A 24,066-nucleotide genomic window follows, 5' to 3' on the forward strand; every position below is an offset into this window, starting at 1 on the left:
GGACCGCCAGGAACTCAGAAAACACATGAAAAAGAGCGTAGGACCAACAGCAGAGAAATGCCGATGAAAATATCCAGTTTTTTGGCTGTAACTTTTCAGCCGCTGCTCGCAGCGAATTGGGACTGCGCTCAATCGATTTCTCTCGCAAAATTACGTCGGAATAGTACCTTAAAGAATTAATCGCAGCATTTTCCAAAATCGTTGAAATTTTCGCCAAAGATCCAAAGGGGTTAGCCTTGCTTTTTTGATCATTTTCGGAGCCGAAAATTTTTTGTCTCTGAATCGATTTGTATGACCCTTACTAGAGTAATTGGACCGCCAGGAACTCAGAAAACACATGAAAAAGAGCGTAGGACCAACAGCAGAGAAATGCCGATGAAAATCTTCAGTTTTTTGGCTGTAACTTTTCAGCCGCTGCTCGCAGCGTATTGGGACTGCGCTCGATCGATTTCTCTCGCAAAATTACGTCGGAATGGTACCTTAAAGAATTAATTGCAGCATTTTCCAAAATCGTTGAAATTTTCGCCAAAAATCCAAAGGGGTTTGCCTTACTTTTTTGATCATTTACGGAGCCGAAAGTTTTTTGTCTCCGAATCGATTTGTATGACCCTTTCCACAGTAATCGGACCGCCAGGAACTCAGAAAACACATGAAAAAGAGCGTAGGACCAACAGCAGAGAAATGCCGATGAAAATCTTCAGTTTTTTGGCTGTAACTTTTCAGCCGCTGCTCGCAGCGTATTGGGATTGCGCTCGATCGATTTCTCTCGCAAAATCACGTCGGAATAGTACTTTAAAGAATTAATTGCAGCACTTTCCAAAATCGTTGAAATTTTCGCCAAAAATCCAAAGGGGTTAGCCTTGCTTTTTTGATCATTTTCGGAGCCGAAAATTTCTCGTCGTTGAATCGATTTGTATGACCCTTCCTAGAGTAAATGGACCGCCAGGAACTCAGAGAACACATGAAAAAGAGCGTATGACCAACAGCAGAGAAATGCCGATGAAAAGACCAGCAGCAGAAAAGTAAGGAAATTTCGTGTTCGGTTTTTCGTTAATTGTATGCTTTTTTTTAAGACTTATTGGCCCTTTTAGAACTCAGACAACACACAAAAACAGGCTCGGACCAACAGCAGAGAAATTACGAAGAAAAGAAGAGTAGCCAAAAATTCGATCTCAGATGAATCGAATCTTAAGGAGTGCGATAATGAGGGCGCAACAGCTGAAGAAACACAGAAAAACAAGTACGACAAAATATGATTTCTTATTTATTGCTTTACAGGTTAAATAAAATTGAGGCGCAACAATATCATACATTAACGAGTATATAGTAACCTGCAGAGGCATATTGTACGTGTACACACGTTCAAACTCAAGCTATACTTCAAAACTATGACAACTAACTTGTATAGTATCCACATTCTGCTAAAGATCATGTATACTACGCACCAATGCCCACATGTAAGAAATAGATTTCTTATGTAACGTTCATTCAAATTCAACAGTGTAGTTTATCTTTCACTCTAATTGTAATTTTTAATTTTCTGAATCATCACACACTGACACTGGAACAATCGTACCACAGATGAGGCGTATTGAACAAACTGTCACTGTCGGTTATGAATTTGAGATTTTTCTTTCCCACCTTCTCGAGAACCCGTCAGAAATTTTATGTCTTTCTGTCGTCACTTCTGATCCGTTATCCATAGGGTAAACCCCGCTTGTCCTACAATGTTTGAAGACAAAACGGACCCTAAGAAATGCAAAATAGCCACGTCGATCAGCAAAGGACCAACTGTTAAAAAACTACTCAGGAATTTCCTCGTTTTTCGGCTGTAACTTTCGATCTGTTGCTTGCAGCGTAGTCGGACTATGCCCGATTGATTCTCTTTGCAAAATTACGTAAAATTCCAGTGCAATTTTTGTGTATTATGTAATGAAAAGCACTCCAATACAGTTTGATTACTACATTCTCATCGTCCAACAAGTTATTTTTCCTTTCGTGATTTTTAGGAATAAGAATCTCTGTAGTAATAATAGTTGAGCTTCAAAAAATATTTTGATGTGTCACTCTAAACTTGTTTCATTATAATTTTGGCTACGGTAACAAAAAATGGTAATCGCGTAGCCTGAGAGTCGTGACGACTAAACTTTACGTATACAACAAATTATGTTGTTTTGAAAGCCAACGAGTGGTTCAACAAAAAACCTGCACCTAATCGCGAGCAACCCGCGTACCACAAGTGATAAAGATTTATCATTTTCTTCTTTATCGGTTGGCGAGATAATGCCACGAACTGACGCAACAAGAAGCGTCATCTCACCATTGCTTTGGGAAACTTATTTCCCGCAAAAGAGTAAGGACCCAATACGAATGATACAAGTTCATTGCTATAGTTGAAGGTATTTTGTGGCACGGTACAATAGTTAGTAACGCGGAATCAGAAACATTTGTATAACCATGTCACCTTGAAACCGCATGATCATCTCTCCTAAACCTGCAAATCATGCACCACGAACATTAATGGGTAATTACATGTCGTTTGGCAAATAGGTATTTTCCTGATTGTGAGATCGTTTTACAAACGCTCGAAAACCGAATTTTTCTATCTCCCATATAATTATGTCGGAAGAATGCAATTTAATTTGTGGTATAACGAACTCGGAACGACCGAAATAAATAGCAAAATTTCTAGGGGTCGTTCAATCGTTGAGTTGGGACACGCAAATTACTGCAATTGACGACTGCTTCAACGTCTCCAGATTTGTGCTATCCCATTTGTTTACGTGGCGGATAAATTATAGTTATTGCACATGGAATAATTGCCTGTCAGACCGCCCAGGAACCGCTGATTTCTCCTAAAATTAAGAAGTGGGCAACGGTGCGATTTCTGTTTAAAAAAAAGCACACACACGATTTGTTCGCCGCATTTCTAATTTGAAAAGATCGACGTTTCATGATCTTATATAAATTCATCAGCCAACGATCGCGATAGACAGTGCGCTGAAAAAACACCTTTCAGACGCAAGACTTTCAAAATATTTGTCACAAGTAAGGAGGGTATGAGATCCAGCATTGTTTTCCCATCATTTTGTACCCGGAGTATAAAGAATAGCAATAACAAAGCCTGCGTCAATAAATTCGTAACTTATTTTACATTGTCCGAGAAGTGAAATAGAAGTAAATATTTTACAGTAAATTAAACGATGGGTGTAAAGCAAAAACAAAAGCACTCGAAGAGGCGTGTTACCGATACTTTGCAAATAGCATCGAGAAAATACCATCAAGCATAAACGTTAAATGGCTATTAAAGACTCACTTTTCTGGATGAGCGTCGTGGCCATAGAGACGTTCTGCAAAGAGGCCACTTCCTGTGGCTCTACACGCACGATTGCCAAGTCGTAGGATTTCTCGTACGGCGTTTTGTAGACCAGTTCACCTCGCGTGGAGAAATTCGCATTTGATATTGTTATCCTGCTGTTCGGCGCCTTGAACAAATTGTGGTGGTTCATAATTTGCATATGAATTATTACACAATATTACACACAGCCGAGCAATTACTACGACGAATCATTAGATAGATACAAAAAAGCAATCGAAATATTTACCTCTTTCACCACGTGAGAGCAGGTCAAAAACGTTCCAGTCGCCTTATCGACTAAAACACCTGATCCCCAGCCTGATCCGCATCTCACAACGACCACACTTCTATCCAGCATTTCTTCATGGATTGCGAACGGCGTAAAAAAAATGAGATAACAAAGTCAATGAAATTCTCCGATTAATAACAAAACCGACGCATTTATTCAGTAGAATATTTTCCCTTTCGCTAGGATCGTTAACCCATAAATAGTAAGCTTAAAGTGTGTAAGATAACAATTTACAAACAAAAGATAAAGTTCTCAATCATATCCCGAAGAGTTATGATATATGGACGACGTCTCATATATTTTAGTCAATTTCTGCAGTAGCAGGGGTCAAAATCAAGAGCAAACGGTTAATTTTACATCCCTGCACTTGTCGTTAGGTGCAATTTACTTACTGACTACACCGGGACCGAAAGTAGGTAACCTGAGATTGATGTTTGTGCCAGGAATATCCAGGACGCGGTGTAAACATGGGATCAAACTCACCCCTAGAGTATAGCCGACCCATTCACCCCGACACCAACTCAGCGGGGCGATCACGATGCCAGAAACGGCTCTGCGTCCGCTATTCAAGCGTATTTAAAAAGCATCAGACAAGGTACCATAAAGATATTTTGCAAAGGCTTCTAGGTGGGCATTTGACAGTCAGCAGCGAAACGTTACGTAATTTATTACATGATCACACCAATTCGCTCTACGACCTTGTCTAATCAGTTGACGAATTGAACAGCAAGGTCAATTATCACGAGCAACGTGTCAGCATTGGGTTATAAATATAGCTGCGGCCTTTTTCGCCGTCGAATGTCGAATCGGACCAGACCGTGGTGACGAAAATTTCACGCCTGGCGGCTTTTTCCAGGTATAGTATACATACCTTTTATGCTTGACGAAAATCGGTCCACCTTCGCAGCCGATGACAGCGTTAGCGTCGGTCAGCAGAAGAGATTTGGAAGGTCCTAAAACGTTGCTGACGACACCGGTAGCTAAGGAATTTATGAAGACAGGATTCCCGAAGGGAGTCGATTCAATCTCAACTTCCTGACCTCTTTGTGGGGGTGCTAAGACTTTGAGGAAATTTCTGAGAGCGTCCTGCAGTTCGGTGGTAGGATTCGAGCTGGCTGCGTCACCGTTTTGTATCCTGAGGAGCAATAGCACTGGGAATAACTCGTTGTCAGCAGCAGCGATGTTTTCGCCGCGAGAAGATTCGCAGAACCTCCAGGAGGAGAGGATTCCTTCGAAAGCCTCGACGAGCAGTGGACATTTCCATGCCGCAGCTAGACGAGCCTTTCTGGTCCTAAAAGTCAGCGGAGATCGGTTGCACGTTTCCTGTGACAGCGAGCTCTTGCTCACGTTCGGAATTACTTTTGCATCACAACATGGCGGTGGCCCGGTTTCGGTGGCTTTGACTTCACAAGTTACCAAAAACTCGATGGAAGGCTTTTTGCCTGGGCTTTTCGTCAGCTTTCCAACCCTCAAGTCTTGAGCGATCGAGCGCAATTCGTCACTTCGCAATGCCAATGGCTCCAGCAGACTTCCATGGGCCAATACCCAGTTTTCCGAAATCAAGGTACCCGAGGAGCCAAAAGTATTCTTCGAGGAGTCTATTGTGTAAAATACCAGAACGCTCGTAGGATCCATCTGAAACATAGAATGAATCTCGAATTACGCAAGGCAGAAGTATTCGTCGAATGTTTTTACATACCGATTTCGTAATTTTGGAAGATTGGCGTTTGTGTAAAAGAGGAAAATAATTAGCAGTTTTGCTTCCTCGATAAATGGTAAGAGGTTTTTTTGCAATGCTGTTCAACAGTAGCATACTCGTCTATACATTGCGGGAAGGCTCATTACTTGATCATCATTTTGCGATTACACTTTAAAGCATAAGTCTCGAGTCTCATAATTAGAGCGTAAAATGAGAATCAAGGAGATGCTTTTTCTGCAGCTCGACCTTCGACGACGTCTTCTTGAGACTAGCTGCAGTGGTAATATACCGAGTTTCGTATCAAGATGGGGTAATTGGTGGCGGCCATAACAATTGCGGTAAACAAGGGAAAGAATCCACATCAAATTAGTACGACTCTGTTTGAGGGAGCGAGCGCACACCGCACACTCAGGCCATTAGTGTATTATTAATCACTCAATTGTAATGGCATTGGCAACAGGATGAATTGATGGGGACCTCATGCAGAGCGTCATGGATTCCGTAGAAGCGAATAACGCTCGTCACTTATCAATCAGATATTCCAATCAATCTCTAAAGTGATCTCGTCGCCTCCGGGGATCAAGTCAGCGGCTGACGAAGAGCGGTAAAAACCGTATTCCGTTCCTCCGACTCCACAACGGCATACAAATGAAAAAAAAAACAGTTAACAAATTCCAGAGAATCTGCTGACGAGCTACTGCAACGATCTGCAACCGGCGCTTGATGAGGAGCTTGGGCTCGGCTCACCATGCTTCCCAAGAATATGCTCAACTTCTAACCTTGCGATGAACTCATCGAGGTCGTTCGTACATCGTGGGCCAATTCCGTTTGGAATGACCACTCTCGTCTCAATGTCATATTCAGGACACGCGGTTCTTGACACTTGAGAGTCGAAATGGAAGCAGCTTATGTAACACGAGGAATGACTTTGCATGATCAAAATATAGCAAAATTATGGTAATTGGCAGGTTGCTGAATTGTCTAGAAACACGATTGGAATTCTTTATACAACAAAAACCGGTCTCGTATTCCCTGAACGGTTTTTTTTAAATTCTTTCTTTTTTCACCGTCAGCTGTTTTAAGTGGGAACGTTCCTTTCGCTTGAGAACTAGGCACGCCAAGTAGGCACGGCATTAACCCGTTTGGAACCTTTAATTACAACTTCAATCATATGGACCACGTGATGCATAACACACCCGTGACTCATGATTACTTTGATCAGACATTTGCAAGTCATTCGTAGTTCCACGCTTCTAGAAGTTCGATCCGCATTAACACGCACGTGTATGGTGTATGAACTTCAACATCGTCTATGACTCACCTCGGTTGAATCCTCGAGCTGTTATAGAATATTCCAGAGAGATCATGGCTCCCGCGGGCTGTGGAACTGGCGGCGTTATTACACTGTATCCATCGCGTTCCTCGAATGGAATCTGAGTATATCATCTCGGAGATTATCTCATACACTAGGAACTTACTTAAATCGCAATTGTCTTATTCTGCAGACATGCCGATCTCGAGAATCCTTCGTCATCCTCTTTCGACAATCATCATTAATTTCATTACAGAATAAATCGGTGACGTTCTTTTGTCTATACTACAGTGTCCCGGAGTGTTCTGCTGCAGTGACGTCAATTCCACTCAATGCAATTGTACGTTAATTATTCGCGACGGTCAACTTTGCGACGGAAATTCACCATCCTGTAACGCTCGGAACATGTTGACCACTGCCCACCCTGATCCCTGAGGTCCAGGCGAAAACGAAACCTTCACATTTGTAATTCGCGATTATCCAAGGTGACTTAGAAACGGTAATAGAAAATATGCATTCGAAGGTTCTTGAATTTGGATATGTGTTCACCTCTGTCAAAACGTCAATGATTCGTTCATGATTAGATCTGAAGCCTGCCAAGCCGAGCAAAGCACCCAGCAGTTTAAATCGTTCACGTATGCAAGGAAAATCCGGTTACTTCAACATGCATAATATCCTGTAGCAGAGTTTAGAATCCAGCAAACCCGTAATTCTGAAGTGGTTTGAACCAGAACTCCGCTACTGGGTACCTGGCATCCGTTGTTAATTACCAGTTGTTATTTAGAAGGGAAATTGATCCAGTGGTTAACGAGACGGAACTGTAGTCCGTTCACTTTGGAGTTCAGACCGTATGCATATTGTCAGAGAAGGTGATTAAGATCGCAGACATGTAATATTCGACATTCGAACAATTTTCTGTACCACTCGAAACGTGTAACTACGTATTAGACGCGGTAATTCAGGTCAAATTAATTCCTGCAGCATTGTAAACAAGCGGCACAGGCAGCTGCGCACACTGTTTCAGCTACGGTTAACTGCATCGAAGGACGATCTACGGCACTTGGGGATGATGAGATAGGTATATTGGGTGCCCGATCACTTGTAGCTGTTAACAAAATTGGATTAAGCTCAAGAATAACCGACGATAACCAGTTCACCAAGGAGTAACTCGATAATTTATCGGTGTCACTAAAAACGACACCTAATCATTCATAATCTTGTCAGTGTATCAGCGGCCGAGCCGCATAAGAGGATCAAGATCAAGGATACGCGAAGTATAATAAGAGTTAAGAGTACACTTAGGTGTGAAACTTAGTTTTCAAATCTAAAGGGAAAAGCATGGTTCAAGTATGGGACCGTTTTATTGACTGCTTATACTGCATTCAGATACCCCAAGTAGAATAGATAATTTGATTTTACAGAATGTATTTAGTCAGAAGAGTCATTCTCGCCTGAAGGACCGGCAGAATTGCGAAGAAACGACTTACATCCAGAGGAAGTCTGAAAAATCGATTGATCATCGAAGGTGTGCCACGGAACTTTTTGAGTTTTAATCACTATGGCTGTATGTATCGGGCGGTAGATGAAAGGCGGCACGCTCGAAAGATACAAAAGAAATTGAGAAACATGCCCTTCGGGTATTGTACCGGATGCTTGGATAAGATCTTGCACTTTATCGAGGTCCAATTGGGATCAGAACGGGACCATTGGACGGACCCTGTCAAAATGAGAAAGCTGTTACAATATAATGCCCCGGCCATTAAATCACCGTCTATAAATAGAGCTTACCTTAGGTTTCGAGGTGTATAAAAAAGGGGGGTCGGTCACATGCTGCGGGGCCTTACGTCATTCCATAAAAAGTCTTAAAAGGGAGGCATTATAACAAAGGCAATCTCATTCCGGGGCAAAAAGGACAGGCTAGCCTCGAGCTAGGGCTGACTTCATGCTGCTAGAAGCCCGACACGCAGGTTCCACGTTCGGTGAAACCTGCGTGATCAAGTTACTTGTGGCATTGTGAATTTGGCCAGCGATTAAAGTGGCGGAAATTCGATAATTGAGCAAATCTCGAAAGCATGGACGCGGCTCTTGAACCATAACGCGTAAAATAATTTTCTCGAGCTTGGATCGGAAGCCATTCGCCATATGAAGCGAAGAGACAGCCGATGCAATGGGCCTTTGAAAGGCCGTTAGATAGCGTGGTGGAACGGTGGCGAGTTAAAAACTAGATAAAACATAATGGCGCCCGCCGGTGCCAAGCAGTCTACGTATGCCCTGCAAAAACCGGTCAGACAACTCGGCATCGTAGATCTATAGATCCCTGGATCTATAGATCGACGGTGTAGACTGGCATACTACATGTATAACTCGGAACAGCCTCTCCACGGCTCTTCGACCGATACAATTTTTCTCGTTGCGATCTCTTCTTGCGCCTATTTCTTGTGCGCATTTTGTTCTTACCTTTTGCCCTTCTCGCGATCTCTTCTATAACCTTTTGTTTTTAAATAACCACGCCTCGCCCGGCCGTCGTCCACTTCTTTTTCTTATTTTTCTGCTTCTTTTTCTTCTTCTTATTCTTCTTCTTCTTCTTGTGTACCAGAGCAAGAATCGCGCCCTCATCGTGTGACCGTGGAGCGGCGGTAGAAATTCTTGGAACAATATCCATTGATCGTAACTTTTGAACCCGTTAACCGAAAACACCCTCCGCATTTCTCAATGGGAGATCGGTAGCTCGGTTCCGCCCTAATGAAGCTGGATTAAAAAAGAAATGGTTCAACGCGAGATTCATCCGGTGATACCGCACGAATTGATTTGCCAAACCTGAGTACTACGAGTGCGAAAAAGAAAAACCCAAGTATACGAAACGTGTTAACCGCGCTGAACAGGCGCAATAATTACATGCTCGCGGTATTAGAAAGTTAGCTTCGCTATTCCCGCAGTAATCGTTATGTACACGGCTATAATACACGAAACGGAATTTCGCGTTTAAAGTTGGGCTTAATTGGTGCTTGGCATAATTACCGTGTCGACTGGATAATTGGACCAGAAGAGAAGATAAAATCGCGGTGGTCAGCAGCTCGAATGATCGGTCTGGGCTGGGCCACCCGATAGTGTCGCAACATCCGAGTCCGGGACCAGGTGCACCAATGGTGCCTGCAGCCTACACGCCAAGACAAGCCCACAGCCGCGGTATAAGCATAAGGATTCCATAACGAGATCAAATGGTAAATCGATCTTTTAATCACGGCCGACGAGTTTCTAACTGGACTATGAGAGTTTTAATTTTACCATTCGATCGGGTTCTCCGCCATCCTAGGATCGAAATCGAGCTGCGACGCCGTGCGTACCGTTACGCCCCGCAACGTAGGTGATGCCTGCGGGGCAAAAACGAGAATCAAGATAAAAATTACATCGATGGGAAATCGAGTGCGAAACGGACTCGCTGCTCTGGCTGCCATGCCGCCCTGATCGGAGATCGGCACCCGGTTCCTCATGCTGAACGCAGCGGAGCGACTAGCTCACCGTCAGCAGCCCGGAGAGAGGATCTCCGTCCGCGGTGCCACGCTGTCTGCAGCAACGGGCGCTGCCTGCCAGCGTCTTCCATCCTTGGCGCTGTCTTTGTTTTCCCTTCGTTAAGATGCCGCGTTCGAGATTTCTCGGTAAGATAACTGCACCGCAGCCCCGCCGCATCGCGGTTCACAACAACTCGAACACCGCCGATCGCCCTCCCTTCCTCTTTTTATATTATTAGAATCCTCGGCCTCGCACCTGCGCCATCGGCAAATCTCCCTAAACTCCACCTTATACCGATCCCGATAATGATTCAACTTCTGTTTATTTATTGCCCACGATTGTCGCCTGCGGTCTACCTGTAACAAATGTTTGCACATTGCTGAAACTTGGTTTCAGAAAAATAGGATCGAACAACGTTCATCTGGTTCAAATCTAGCACATCCTTCAACTGACCAAAGCTGACGATACTAATTCTAATCACATTTTACCGAAGAATACTCTTGATGCACATAATCGATTTCGTGCTTTCAAGTTGTCGTGAGCAAGATATTATTCAAGCAATGCAGATAAAATTAAATCTATTTTAGCCTCAACTTCTCGCTTCAAGGCATTCGCTGATTGTCATGCGTAGTTATCACCGCTATCGATATCACTCTCTACGGTGAACTCTGACACGGATACAGATTGTCAGCAAGCCCTCAGCCTATGAATAGCCTCAGAGGATAACAGTGGTCAGCTTACGAAGGTACGGCTATCTCGGGGCGACTAGGATACGCAAAGCCTCTGCACTCCTGGAGAGGATGCAAGAATTTCGTTACAAGGAGTCTCCTGCGGACTAACACCGTGTAAAATGCCTTCGTAAACGGCGTTACAAGACCGTATTTCCGTTGGTCAGATAGAAACGCGTGCAGAGACCAGTGCTGTTCGTTACTGGAATTTAAAACGCGTTTAATCTTGCGATAAAGGTATCTGAGGGTAAAAGCTGTTTGAGACAAGAGTTGGGAAAAGAGAAAAGACAGTGTCAAAAATATTCAACAATGTTGTTTACACCAATGAAAGTGACCACGAGCGAAAGATGTTCTACAATTTACGTCAAAATTATCAGGTTCGAGTGTTTTTTCGATCCGAAATCTATTTTTATCAATTATCAAGATGTATGATTGTACAATTTTTTTCAAGCGATCTCTGACGATATGGTATTATGAACAAAATTAGCTGAAAAATATTAGAACCGTATCAAAACGACGGATGCTAGATATTCTTAATACGGTTATTTTTCTATCCCTAACTTTTAGACGAAGCAGAGTCCATCATCCTTAAACCCAATTGAAAATCGACTAGTCTGCACGTGTCGCGTTCAAGAGTGAAGATTTTTTTAACGCGTAGAAGGGCGACCCTAGAATCGAGCTATGGGAATCGGATTAGAGGATATTCATAGAAGCTTCGAAAAGTCGGGGGGATCCGTAGTGCAGACGGTTTATTATAAGAGTATTTGGGCGCGATTTCTTGTGATTCCTGTTGGAGTTGACACCGAGACCCGGTGAACCGAATAAAATTAAATTATAAAAATAAGTTTCGGTCGGGTGTATAAATAACAGTCGGATCCTCGAAGAGGGCAACTCGATGCTGCACTAGAGCCACTTTCGAGCTCGCCATGCCACTGTTCGCACCCGAAGTAACCGAAATGCGTCGTCTCCCCTCTTGGTTATAAAAACCTCTCGTTCCTCTCGGGTGAGAATACAGAGACACGTGCTCCCGTAGTCTCTTTCACCATGTAAATACATCTGCGCAATATACGTACATATGTAGGCGGTGTAACACACCCATGATATGGTGCAGGAGTGCAGATGTGTGAGCTACAGCTGCCGTCGAGAAAAGTGCACGCCGCGCTTGTTCCCCTGTCGACACATTTCCTTTTTCTTCTTATTCTTCCCTTTCTTTTAAACCGTTCTTCATTTTTTTCTCCACCCTCCCTTCCCTCCCTTTTTTTTTATTTTTTCACCCCTCTTTCACACTCCCGACGTTTTCGCTCATGGGTTACGTTTTTTAAATCCCGTCTACAGTTCCTCGTGCGGGTGTCAGAACCTATTTCGATGAATAAAATTGAACTAGCCACGCGGTGAACAGCCAGATTCTTAACGTCGAAGTGACGGGACGCGTTAGAAAATCGAAGATAATTAGAGTCGAGAGATAAAGATACTGTGTAAGTGTATATCTGTTTCTAATAAATCTGTTCATTTACAGAATCAGTTTCCGATGATAAAATATTATTACGAAATTACGATTTGAAGAACTGTCTCGATAATTATTTTCTTACGTATTTTAAACGAACTATGTTACGTTTTTATACTATTTTTTGGTATGAAAATTTCGACACATTATCAGAAAGAATTCGTTAGTTTTAAAACAAAAATACTTTATCCAATATTTCGACAATTTTGACCATTTTCTGCATCTTGATTATTATCAGTCATTTATATAGTATTTCAATACTGAAAAATTCAATTCATACCACTTCAATCGCTGACTCTTCGAGTGCAGTACTGTGTGTACAAAAAATAAAGAACAAAAATTGATTACTATTGGAATTTCTTAATAAGAGGACATATAGAACAAAAAAAAATTACGACTTCAACGATTCCCCGTATTCTTCCATAGATTTTCGAGGCGGTAGAAGCAGCTCAGCAGCAGCAGCAGCAGCATCAGCATCGTGCGATAACCTCGCAGGCGGCTCGACTCTCCCATCTCGGTTCTCGTCTCCTCCAATAAATATATCCCCGTCTAAAACACGAGCCGGTCTCTGATCGTTAGTCTGTATTCGAGACAGCTCTGAATCTTAAACGCTGGGAGCGTCGGGGCCTCTGGTGGATATTATTACCCCGTATTGGCTCCTTGCTGTCTGCCCGACGCGGGATTTCTTCAGCAACATATTATCGTCAGATTCCGGCTTACCGGCAGCCTTTCCAATCCGTTTGAAATCGGCGTTGCTTGCCTTCCTGCCAGCAGTGGAACGCATGAGGAAATCAGCGTCGAGCTCAGCTGCGCACACTGCACTATGCACATGCATTTGACGCCTCTAATGCACTTTCAGCGAACGTTATACTCGATCCTCTCGCAAAACGCGGACTCGTTTATGTCGCCTGCGGTTCTGCAATGTCTCGATGTTGTATGCGAAGGCGGAGGCGCTGCACGATTCTCGAAGGAATTCACCTGTTGCAGCAGCTCGCTTTTCCAACGTCCGCAGAAACGAGTCGCCCCGCATGCCAAATGAACGGGCTGAAAAGGGAAAGTCTCCATGCGGCGTGCAAAACCCTCCGATTGTTCCCACAGAGATCTCTCGCTTGATTGCTGTTTATAATTTATATCCATCGAGAGTGCGATGGCTACTTTAAGATCGATACGTTTCATACTTATATACTTATTAACGACAAGCGAATTGTGTTTCGTAACGGAAGAATCATAGATCTTTTATTCCAGTGATTCGACTAATCGTTAAAATCGAATAAGAATATATATTATTTATTTTGTGCAGTTCTTCTTCATCGTTTTTCCAAACATACCCAATTTATTAGTCATCATTAAAAATTTACTTGTTACGGCATGAAAACGGCTCCGATAATTACCGACTTACGTGTAATAAGTCTTGCCAAAAAGATGTGGTAAAAATCACCTAATTTTTTATGATTGTATGACGCAGCTTTTACGAGTGTTTTTTGTACTGGGGAGATGTAAAAATATTCGTTGAAATGATTGTTATACACGAGTCATTTTTTTATAAAGCTTAACATGCTCCTTAGCGTCCAGATGTAAAACAGCTACGTCATTATTTATATCTGAATACCTTATGAAATATGTCGAAATGCACGAATGTTATTTCCGCAATTTCATTAGCGTTCATTCGAGATTTGGACAATACAAGAAGCCGATTTTTTTGGTTGTTGATACGGTATTGTATAACATAAAGTGTTTTCTACACGCGTGTATCGCCTGAAAATATATGAAAATTGCACATATGTACTTTAGGATATGAAATAAAAATAAAAAAATTATAAAAAACCATGAAAATTATAGAAATTATACGTTCAAAGATTCGTAAGATAATTCCATACCTCAAGCAGCATAACTTGCATAAAATGACGAATGATCGGACAAACGAACAAAAATATTGACTGTAAAAATATTACTTATAACAAGAAAAGTAAAGCCATATGCATAACATCTAGACATGTCTGGATGTCTATTCATACATAATCTCAGTGTCAATACTGCGAAGTTGTAGAGTAAAACATGAGCTGAGTCACAATCTCAACATTTAAAAATAATCAACAATTGCGAGTTGATTATTGACCGGCAGGTATGTATAATACCTGATAAGAGCTGAATGCAGAGAGTAAAATCTTCCGAGAGATATCTGAATGAAAATTTTCACGAAATGACAAAATATTCGAGGTATCGCAACAAGTCTGATACGTATAAGTTATAAGACTTTCAAACCTAATTATAGAGAATAATAAATCCAATAATTATATAAATCGGGGAATTTAAAATTGGCTTTCATCAGACAAGATTCCCGGTAAATTCCGAAAAGCGTTCGTCTCAAGTATTTGTGACGGAGTGTGATATTAGTTACTTGTAAATTTATTTAAAAAATAGGAGAAGAGAAGAATAACGGAGAAGCAATGAAGTCCTCATTGGTCCGTCCTTCCGGTTTCGCCTCTACGCTGATTGCACTGGTTTTGTTTATTTATATATATACATATATCCTAATGAGATTTGGCGAGATGTGTGAGGGTGGATGCCACTCGTGTTTATACTGATAAGAGAGACATCCGCGTCGCGAAGACGGAGCTGCGGGCAGCGACACGGGTATCGGTTTCACCCCTGGTGAGCTAAAACATGTCGCGGGTTCTTGCAATCAAGCGGAATCGCCCACTTCTTATTTGAAAGCCATTCATGATGTGGGATCGGCCCACGTTCCACATTGCCTCTGACGTCAGGTTATGCCTCTTTAATCAGGTAAATGGCGACACTTCTTCATCGCCGGATGATTAGAACCCGAGAAACACGGCAGCCCGTCGTTTTACAGCTTTTGATCAAATCAACTTCGTTATTGACCCTCTTGTTCCTTCCCCCTTCTCTTTGTTATTCTTCCTTGCCACAATCTTCAAACCCGTTTCTTTTTCTTCTTTGATCTCGTGTCTCGTAGTGTCTCTAGATAATTTTCCAATCTAACTAGGTAGTTATTTTAAAAATAGACTTCGATTCAGTCGTCAAGTCGCTTATGCACGGTTATAATAACGCGGAGAGCCAAGGTTGATGAATTAACTCTGACTAATCAGGATTGTACAGATTCAGTCACTGTCATAATTAATTACGATACAAATGCAGATCAATATCGTTATGCGCTAAAACTAAAACGCTACGAGTATCTTGGTCTGATTACAACAATCACTATTAGGGACTCTAGTTTTTCCATGTTTCATGTAACCCAACAAATTCTTGTGCTAAAAAGTCTGCAAAAATAGGCTATAATTATATAATAATTATATAACGCGCCAGGTAATTCGCAGGCAGTGGAATAATTAGCTGGACGCGAATCACGGATATGCCTGAAACTATTTAATCTGCCTGTTATAGTCGGCAGTCGGTATGAGAGGATAACGCGCCACGTGTTTCGAATCAGTAGGCATAATTTGTTTGTTTTCCAAGCGTATATATATTCGCATGATGTGGCAGCCGATGTAACGTCTCCACCCGCCTAGACGACGTGGGTACCTCGACTCTATTTAGGTCTATTTTGCAATTAGGATCTACTTCCAGGATGAAACTGATTAGTCGTGAGAGAGGATGAGGCGCGCTGTTCGAGCACGTGTCGTTCTTACATACGTCGTGACCGGGAAATCTTTCTTTCATTTCTCAAGCCACGTGGAGCTTCTCACCCCCTCTAAAGCGGAGAAGGGTGAAGAAAAAATCCACGTGTACAAGATGCTGTTATTACCGTCATATGCGTGGGGCGAGCATCGCAGGGAATTTGCAGAATTACTTCGCGAATGCTTTTCAAATTACACGTTTTTTTTACAATTTTCTTATTCCCTTTTCTTTTCGCTGGAAGCTTACACGATGGCAAGCGAATTGAAGAAAGAAAGAAAGAGAAAAAGAGAGGAAGATGGGGGGAAGACGCCCCACATCGACGGATAAACGCTCAATTTTTATTATTTTCACTTTATCTTTTTATTCGTTGTACCGGTGTGGGTACAATCCTGGCGTTCACCTGCGCAGAAACTATTATCATTATTACGATACTTATACTTTATTTTTGGAGAGACGATTTTTCCTAAAAAAGCGAGATGCACAATTATAAACATGAGTGAAAAAAAAAATTACGGCAATATACGTCCGTTCGGTGGGCAATGATTAAAAATTGCAAGAATCTTGAGAGAAAGTAAAACAAAAATCTCACACTGAAAATTCTTATTGAGATGAGTTAACTGTGTGCCAAACATATATGATGAAAAATTATTAACTTCGATTTGCCAATGAATTATAACAATTTTCTGGAATAATGACAAGAAAAGTACTGCAGTTGCTTATCTTTGGTAAAAATAAAACCGTTTTTCAAGTAGAAAAGAAAATGAAAAAATTTCATTCGAACATTTTCTCAACATAATAACTTTTAAATATTCTATATCTACACTACGATTAAAGTGTTCGCCTGTTGGTACAATATTTTCTCGTATAATTTCTAGTGTACAGTTCTCCAATTTCTATGGCAAAGAGATTGCGACGCGTGGAAAAGAACTCACACCGTACAACAGCAGTCTGAAAATAGTAATTAGATTTCAAAGGGAAATATTTCCACGTCACAAATATAATAAAAATAATTTGTATGTAGGAATAAACCATAAAATTCTACTAAAATTAAACAACTGAAAATGAATTCAATCTTTTGTAATGCGAGTTGAAATGAATGAAATTCGAAAATAAAAAATACACAAATTATTTCTGCTCTAGAGAAGCTTCCTTGCAGACTTTGCACTGGTTGAATCCACATATACCTACAGTATTTCTACGCCTATCCCATGAATAAAATAATTAAAGAGTTGACCTGTACGAGAATTGGGTACGTACATGTGGGGGTGATTATACGTCTCTGTAAGGCTCCTCGAGCGAGAGAGAGAGAGAGCGAGAGAAGGGGGAAGGGGGATGAAAAGTCGAAGATACACGAAGATGCTGATAAGTACAGCGAAGCGGACACACACTAAGGTAATAAACACAGGCGCAAGTTCATCAGCCGTAAGGTTGTGTAGGGGGGGACGAATCGGCGGCGTATCACCAACACAATTGCAAGCTCGTGCAGGGGGTGGTTGTCGTAAGGACGTGGTCGCCCACCGCGAGGTATATTAGAGGCAGGACGTCTCCAGGCTTCCATCACAACCCTGTGCACCGTCATCCAAGACCATCCAAGCCATCGGCCCGCTGCAGCATCTTTCCTCACCGAATCCGCCAACTTCGACTCAACATCAAGGTGAGATATCAAAATTAGAGAAGGAAAAGAGAAAAGGGTTGAAGAAGAGAAAAAAAAAAAAACAAATAAAAGTTAACCAAGTGACATTGAAATCGGCTTCCGGACTCCTTTTGGATCATCTCTCCTTGCGAATCGTCAGTGAAATTTGATCAGTGCCGATTTATCTGTCGTGGAAGAGGTGCGAATGAGGCCAAGGGTGGTCCGGAATCGGGGGTAGAATCCCGTTGCTCGTCGAAAGACGAAACGCGAAAGGGCTCGGAGCAAGGATTCAACGAACGATCTCAACTCTAAATATAAATTGATCCCGATACACGCGAACCACCTGCGTAGATATAATAAGACTGGCGTGCGTTTTAATCGAATCGGAAACCTGCAGATCCAGTTGGATCACCCAGAAGTTGACCGGACTTGTTTACTTGTTGTTTCTTGCGCCGCGAGCTGCTTTATCTCTTTGTACCGCAACGCCCGGGGATCGGAGCTCGATTTTATCGCTTCGAGATTCGATTTTTTCATTCGGTATAATAACCACGTTGTCCAATAACGACTTCGAAAGGGCGAAAGGAAGGATCACGAACGAGGAAAGTTCTCTCCCACGGCTAAATATACTCCAGACGCAAGTCCTTCTTCTTCTGCGCTTCAGCAGCCGAGCTGCAGAGGAAACTCGCGAATCATCCGTTCAAAAATAAATCGGCAAACGGTGGATGATGCGCGATATTGGTTTCTCCGTCTGCGGGTCTGGTGCCAATACAGCCGCACGATGGCCACTTGAAGCCTTGATATGGGGATCCGACTCGGCTGCGCCACGTGACTTTACCGATTCTTTGATGTTGCTTTTCGAGAGCTTTTCAACCTTATCTTTTCATCCGGCTCGCACCGCCGCCGCAAGCTCCTTGTACTTCTATACCTTGTACCACGCCGCAGAACCTGCAAACTGTGCACGGTTCTGCAATTGAGATAAAACCGGATCTTGAGAAGGAGCATCTAGTCCGTGTCTAGTTTATACTGTTGACCCAGATGATAAACCATTCGTGTTTATAAACAAGATGCAGATCGATGTTTGATAGATCGATCCCCGCCGAGCTAAGCTGCTCGTCGCTTAACGCGCCCGGTGATGAAATGGCGTAATAAATCTGCACGAAATTGATAAGGAAATTCATTTTTGGAAGTCCGGGAACTTCCACTAAAAGATTTCAATTCATCATCGAACTCTGATCATCGCGCAATGTAGTTCCGAGGGTTCCTCTAATGGGCTGTCAAGTCTCCGATTACGCTGGACACCGATGATCGATCATATTTTAGTCTCGATCTTACATAGGCAAAATTCGAAATTATATCGCTCTTTTTTTATTACTGAGGTTGGCTTTCTCAACTCCGAATATCGCGTCCAAAGTAACAAGTGCAAAACTCGCTATAAACTCTGGAGAATTTTTTAATAGCCGATTATCCGTCATCGTTGAAAGCTTAACGTCTCGTAAATCTAATTCATAATTTTAGTAACCACGATACATTCGAAACTAACTGATTCGTTAAAGTTGTTCAATATGAGCAGATCATGCCGGCAGTTCGTCGAGACAATCGTTTCTCAGATCTGATAACATTTAATGAGTCAAAATCGTTTTGCAGGATCAAAAAGTGATTCGCTTCTTTTTCACTCCATTCGAAACCATGTTTGAACACTTATACGTTCACCGAGTGAAGCATGAATCGTTGGTTCGCGTTATGGTAAAAGATGAAATAAGCATTGGAAATGCGGGCATTTAAGCACGCAGCGTCCAACAGTCTGCGACTGCAGTAACGGGTTCACTGCGTTAATTATAACTTTAATTTATCTCAATTGTTTCTTGTCACTACTTCACAGATGCGTGATATCACACATATGCCATCCACAATACCCGTTCGTTGGACCTCCTAACGACACTGCACGTCACGCTTTACGTAAAACGAGTAATTGCCCGTCACTCGCGTCGTATTATTTCGCTAAAATTTCTTCAAATAACGAAAATCCGGTCGCGCTTTGGATCTTAAGAAACACGAGCATGTGAACAGGTAAAATGGAATTATAAACCATAGAAAATCTTGCGTAAGCGTATTCGAAATCAAACCGAATTGGATGAGTGCCGAAAGGTTATGAGCGTAAAAAAGTGAATAAAAAATTGGGCTCGTCCGGGATTTGAACCCGGGACCTCTCGCACCCTAAGCGAGAATCATACCCCTAGACCAACGAGCCGCGGATATCGGTTGACCGGTGCCTTTCACGCCGATGAAGTGAGCTGACATACTTTCAGTCCCAAGTCATGGCGTCGATAAAATTGTCAAAGAATTACTAGAAAGTCGTTTGATTGTCGAGAAATTTTGGTGGAGGGTAGAATGAGAAACGGGGATAAAAAATTCAGTAAAAAAGTAAGTAAAAAAAAAATTTAACCAAAGCTAGGATTTGTTCGTTTCGAATCCGGTACGCGTCACTGTAACGTCTAGGGGAAAAAGTATGAGAGCCACAATTTTGGTACAGCAACGGTAACCGCGTGTCTAAATGCGAATTTTTTCCGTATTTCCGTACCGAATTTCTCCGGAGTTTAACGGCATTCGTAATAAAGGACTACGTGACCTGAAACACGTTACTCCATCATCGGTACTCTCATTCGAGTTTGGAAGATAGCTAAAGTTATGAACGAATTGATACGTGGAATCTCGACTGGTGATCTGATTTAAGAAGAGGAAAAAAGTTTCCCATGCATCTTTCGGGAAGATGAACGACCAGAACTGGCCACGTCATTTCGCGGAAATTCCACAGTATTTTCTGAGACGGATATCATTGATGAAGCATTCAGTTTCGCAAAATTAGGAACGTCATGATCTTGCTACTCCAAGATGAGCAGAATAATCACGACGATTAACTCATTCCAGGATCATAAACAATTATAAACGCAGCAAGTGTTTTTTTAACCCCGGAAATAATTATTCCCCGTAATGAATGTTTCCGCGAATTATTCGTCGAAATAACACTCGAGATTCAAATATTTATCATAAAAAATCCCGCGTGATTGCGGAGCAGAGTTTAAACTGCACGCCACAGCTTTTCGAGCGATTAAAACTTGAGAGTTACCTAAGAGAGAAAGAAAAAACTGTACAACTTACTGTTTCGCTTGTTATTCTTTTTCTTTTTCATTTTTTGCCGGTGTCACGGATTCTCCGATCACTTGAAGACACTGTACGACATGTTATATTCTGTGCTCTTAATCGACAGACCGTGTTACAATCGATCAGAAATATTACCAACCACGCTTGTTCTATTGTCTTCGACGTAATTAAGCCATTGGCTAGCTGTACCAAACATCAGTTAACCCCGATGATATCACCGATATTAATAGATGTAGTTCAACTATTTATTACTATGTATTAACGTGTGTGTTTGTGGGTGTGTGTGTGTGTGTGACGCACCGCATTACTCGTTCCGGTTGATTGACTGTCTGTACAAGAGATACAGAACTGATCGAGACCCTGTTTCTCTGTCCTCCTGTTTTTCTGACACTTCCTCGTAACTTTTTATCGTGTCGTAATTCACTTGGTTCCAGACACACAACAGGTCAAGATCTCATCTAATAACCGCAAACTTTGGAGAGAAAAAAAACTTGCACCAAACCAGTATAGGTATAATTAATCACCGGGTTGTTTGAATATTGGATACCACGTAATTTCATTGTTATACCGTTTAACTTTTTCTACTCACGTCTCAATATCATATACATATACGTTAAAAATTTCATACGAAAATAAGAATAGGCGGTTTAAAAATTGCCCAATCATTCATACGGTGGGTGAATAACAAATTCTACAGTCCATACAATCGCAGTATTTATCAGCAGCCTTCTTACGCTAAAATTCAAAGAAAAGTTCTCGTCATCCCGCGTCTGACTTCATACCGATCAAGCCAATCAACATTTCACTTCTGCATTTTATTTACAAGCTTCGAAAAACCGTAAAAAAATTGACATAACAAGCAGGAACTACTTCCGTGTGCGTGGTTTCCTGGCAGGATTTTTGCAAGGTATCAGGTTGACAGCAGATAAACTGGGACGACGACGACGAGACGATGACGTGGATACAAAAAGGTTATCTGTTATTATAGAATGACCGTAGAAGAGCATGGGATCAGCATGCATAATATACTTGTCGCGTTGATAGCCGAATATACAGACTGATATGCGAGGGGCAAGGGGGTGACGGAATACTATTCGTGCATTTCGATCACCTGTCCAGTCGAGCAACAAAACGAGCGAGTCGATGAGCCTCGCTGGACGGTTTATACCTTATACCTTATACCTTATTCCTTATTCCTTACACCTTACCACGCGATGGGGCACCACACACGGCACGGCGCCGCGGTATATATCCCCTGCACATGTAGAAAATTGATGCATCGGTGAACCCATGGCTATAACGTCCCTCTGGATATGCCTACGTGGAGATCGGTGCTAAGGCACACATGGCTGCATACAGCTTAGGGCCGTTGTTCATATGGGAGTAAAGTAGAACTCGCGCGACCCGCGATCAGCCAATCAGGAGCGAGCTCCTCTCTCTCATACATGCTCACACGCCACGACCGTACTCATGTTATGCTCCGTAGTATTGCGCTATATATATCCACGCGCAGGTGGTATCCAGTGAAAAATATCCTCATGACTTTGAGGCTGACGACACGACGCCGCCGATCTCGACGCTGCAACATGCGATGTCCAACCTCCACCACCACCACCTCATCCGCCCCCTTCCTCTTCGAGGAGAGTAGCTTATTCGATGAGAAAGAATGCCAAATATGTACGGTGTGCGATTCAATTCTCGGTTACACCGCCAAGCATTCGCATGGACCCTTTCTTTCTCAACCTTTATCCGCGCCTCTTCTTTGCCCGATTCCTCGTCCAGGTTTGCAACAAAGTGTACAACATCCCAAAGGCGGAAATAACTCGTCAACGAATCGCTGCAGGTCCTTCGTGGACCTTGTATGCAGAACCAGTTTTCACTGGCCTTTAAGAATTGGCGTTCGCCATCTTGGTATTCACTTCCAAGTCACTGTTGCGCAACCGAATGACCTGATGTCGTGATCAAATCCAAGGTCGAGAAGTCAGCTTCTTTTCTGAAACCTCTTCAGAAAAGGGGCTGTTGAACTTTGGAAGTAGGTATCGGCTTCATCCTCGATTACCGATGACCAATGTTGCCGGTCGGAAAGTCATTTTTAAATAAAAATCGTAATGGAACTTGGGTTCTCCCAATTAGTAGAACTCGGCTGACGACGAAGCTTCTGAAAGTTTCGCGTCACGCCCGTAAGTTCGTATTACTTACCAACATTCTATGATATCAAGTTATTAATTTGACACCAAGAGACATTCGATTATCACTCAGCCAACAACGATGTACATACCAGCTAGTACACTTGCGATGAAAATTTGCTGATTATGTGACTTGAGCTGGTAGATTTCGACATAAAGTAAGGCCACGTCAAGGATAATTAATCACGCCTAATCTTCCTCTTCCCCACCCGTTGCAGCCGGTCCGTTTCTTCGAATGGCGTTACATTAGCGATTCCTGATAATACAAGACGCGAAAAAATCTATTGAAATATTTTGTTCCTAGAAAGAGGGAAAAAGAAAAAAAAAAACCAGAGATACACTCGTTAACGGCTTGAAAATAACGATAACATTCAATACTTCGAAGAACGGTCGTGCACTTTGTACAACGCTGTGTCACTTCATTACTGACAAGCCAGTCATAATTTGGGTTCGAGCAAAAAACTGTTTAACGTAATTCGCAGACACGTATATATGTCAGAAGCCAGCGCATCCACATATTGGCATACGTGCAGATTTCGGGTCCAGGATTACTACGAATGAAACAGGATTCTGCGGTTAGGATTCGGAGAAGACTTTCGCGGTGTGGCGAGATTGATTTATCACGCGCAATGATCGAGGAACATGGAACCTTGATCCAGATGTTACACGGACAAATTTTCCCAGACGATCATGCTTATTACTCAATAGTTGGAACCGTCGTCAGAACGGAGCGTAAAAACGCGTCCATACGCAGAAGCAGTGAAAGTCATAACGCTTTTGCACACTTTCACGATCGGTCCGAGTTTCTTAAGTTAATTTTCAACAAGACCAACGCCGAACGGAAGCGATATCGCGATTAGTGAACATAAATCTGCCGGTTTATTTTTATTCCCATCGATGGTTAATTGAATTCAAGTGTCCCTCGGCATACGGCCAGCTCTTGTGTGATACTGTCACGTGTATAACCACCCAATTTCACGTGGTCTTAGTCTCCGTATTTTCTTTTTCTCTATATCTTCTCATTTTACTTATCTTCAATTTTGATTTAC

The 24,066-nt window shown here is 42.3% G+C and overlaps 3 protein-coding genes and 1 non-coding gene across 4 annotated transcripts in view; 1 reads left to right on the forward strand and 3 right to left on the reverse strand.

Annotated features, from left to right (window-relative positions):
• The window catches only part of LOC124416356 (peroxisomal leader peptide-processing protease), an 81,887-nt gene that overhangs the window by 18,263 nt on the left and 39,558 nt on the right, over positions 1-24,066 (reverse strand). Inside the window, exons 2-5 of the mRNA XM_046897324.1 lie at positions 4,519-5,282; positions 4,040-4,209; positions 3,606-3,718; positions 3,317-3,485 (exon numbers count right to left, since the gene is read on the reverse strand). Of these exons, the coding sequence (XP_046753280.1) occupies positions 3,317-3,485; positions 3,606-3,718; positions 4,040-4,209; positions 4,519-5,282 (1,216 nt within the window). The remainder of the gene's footprint in view (positions 1-3,316; positions 3,486-3,605; positions 3,719-4,039; positions 4,210-4,518; positions 5,283-24,066) is intronic.
• LOC124416274 lies at positions 12,800-13,440 on the reverse strand. Its single transcript, XM_046897203.1, has 2 exons — positions 13,047-13,440; positions 12,800-12,949 (listed from the first exon to the last, which is right to left on the reverse strand). Exons 1-2 carry the CDS (start codon positions 13,233-13,235, stop codon positions 12,800-12,802), a joined length of 339 nt encoding a protein of 112 aa, XP_046753159.1. The 5' UTR covers positions 13,236-13,440.
• LOC124416361 (ion transport peptide-like) overlaps positions 17,564-24,066 on the forward strand; it is a 41,606-nt gene continuing 35,103 nt past the window's right edge. The window contains exon 1 of the mRNA XM_046897334.1: positions 17,564-17,693. The gene's annotated coding sequence lies outside the window, so the exon portion shown is untranslated. The remainder of the gene's footprint in view (positions 17,694-24,066) is intronic.
• Positions 19,849-19,920, reverse strand: Trnap-agg. The gene has a single exon. It is a non-coding gene; the product is annotated as a tRNA-Pro (tRNA).

The sequence above is a fragment of the Diprion similis genome, chromosome 2 (genome assembly GCF_021155765.1).
Source record: "Diprion similis isolate iyDipSimi1 chromosome 2, iyDipSimi1.1, whole genome shotgun sequence".
Lineage (NCBI taxonomy): Eukaryota > Metazoa > Arthropoda > Insecta > Hymenoptera > Diprionidae > Diprion > Diprion similis.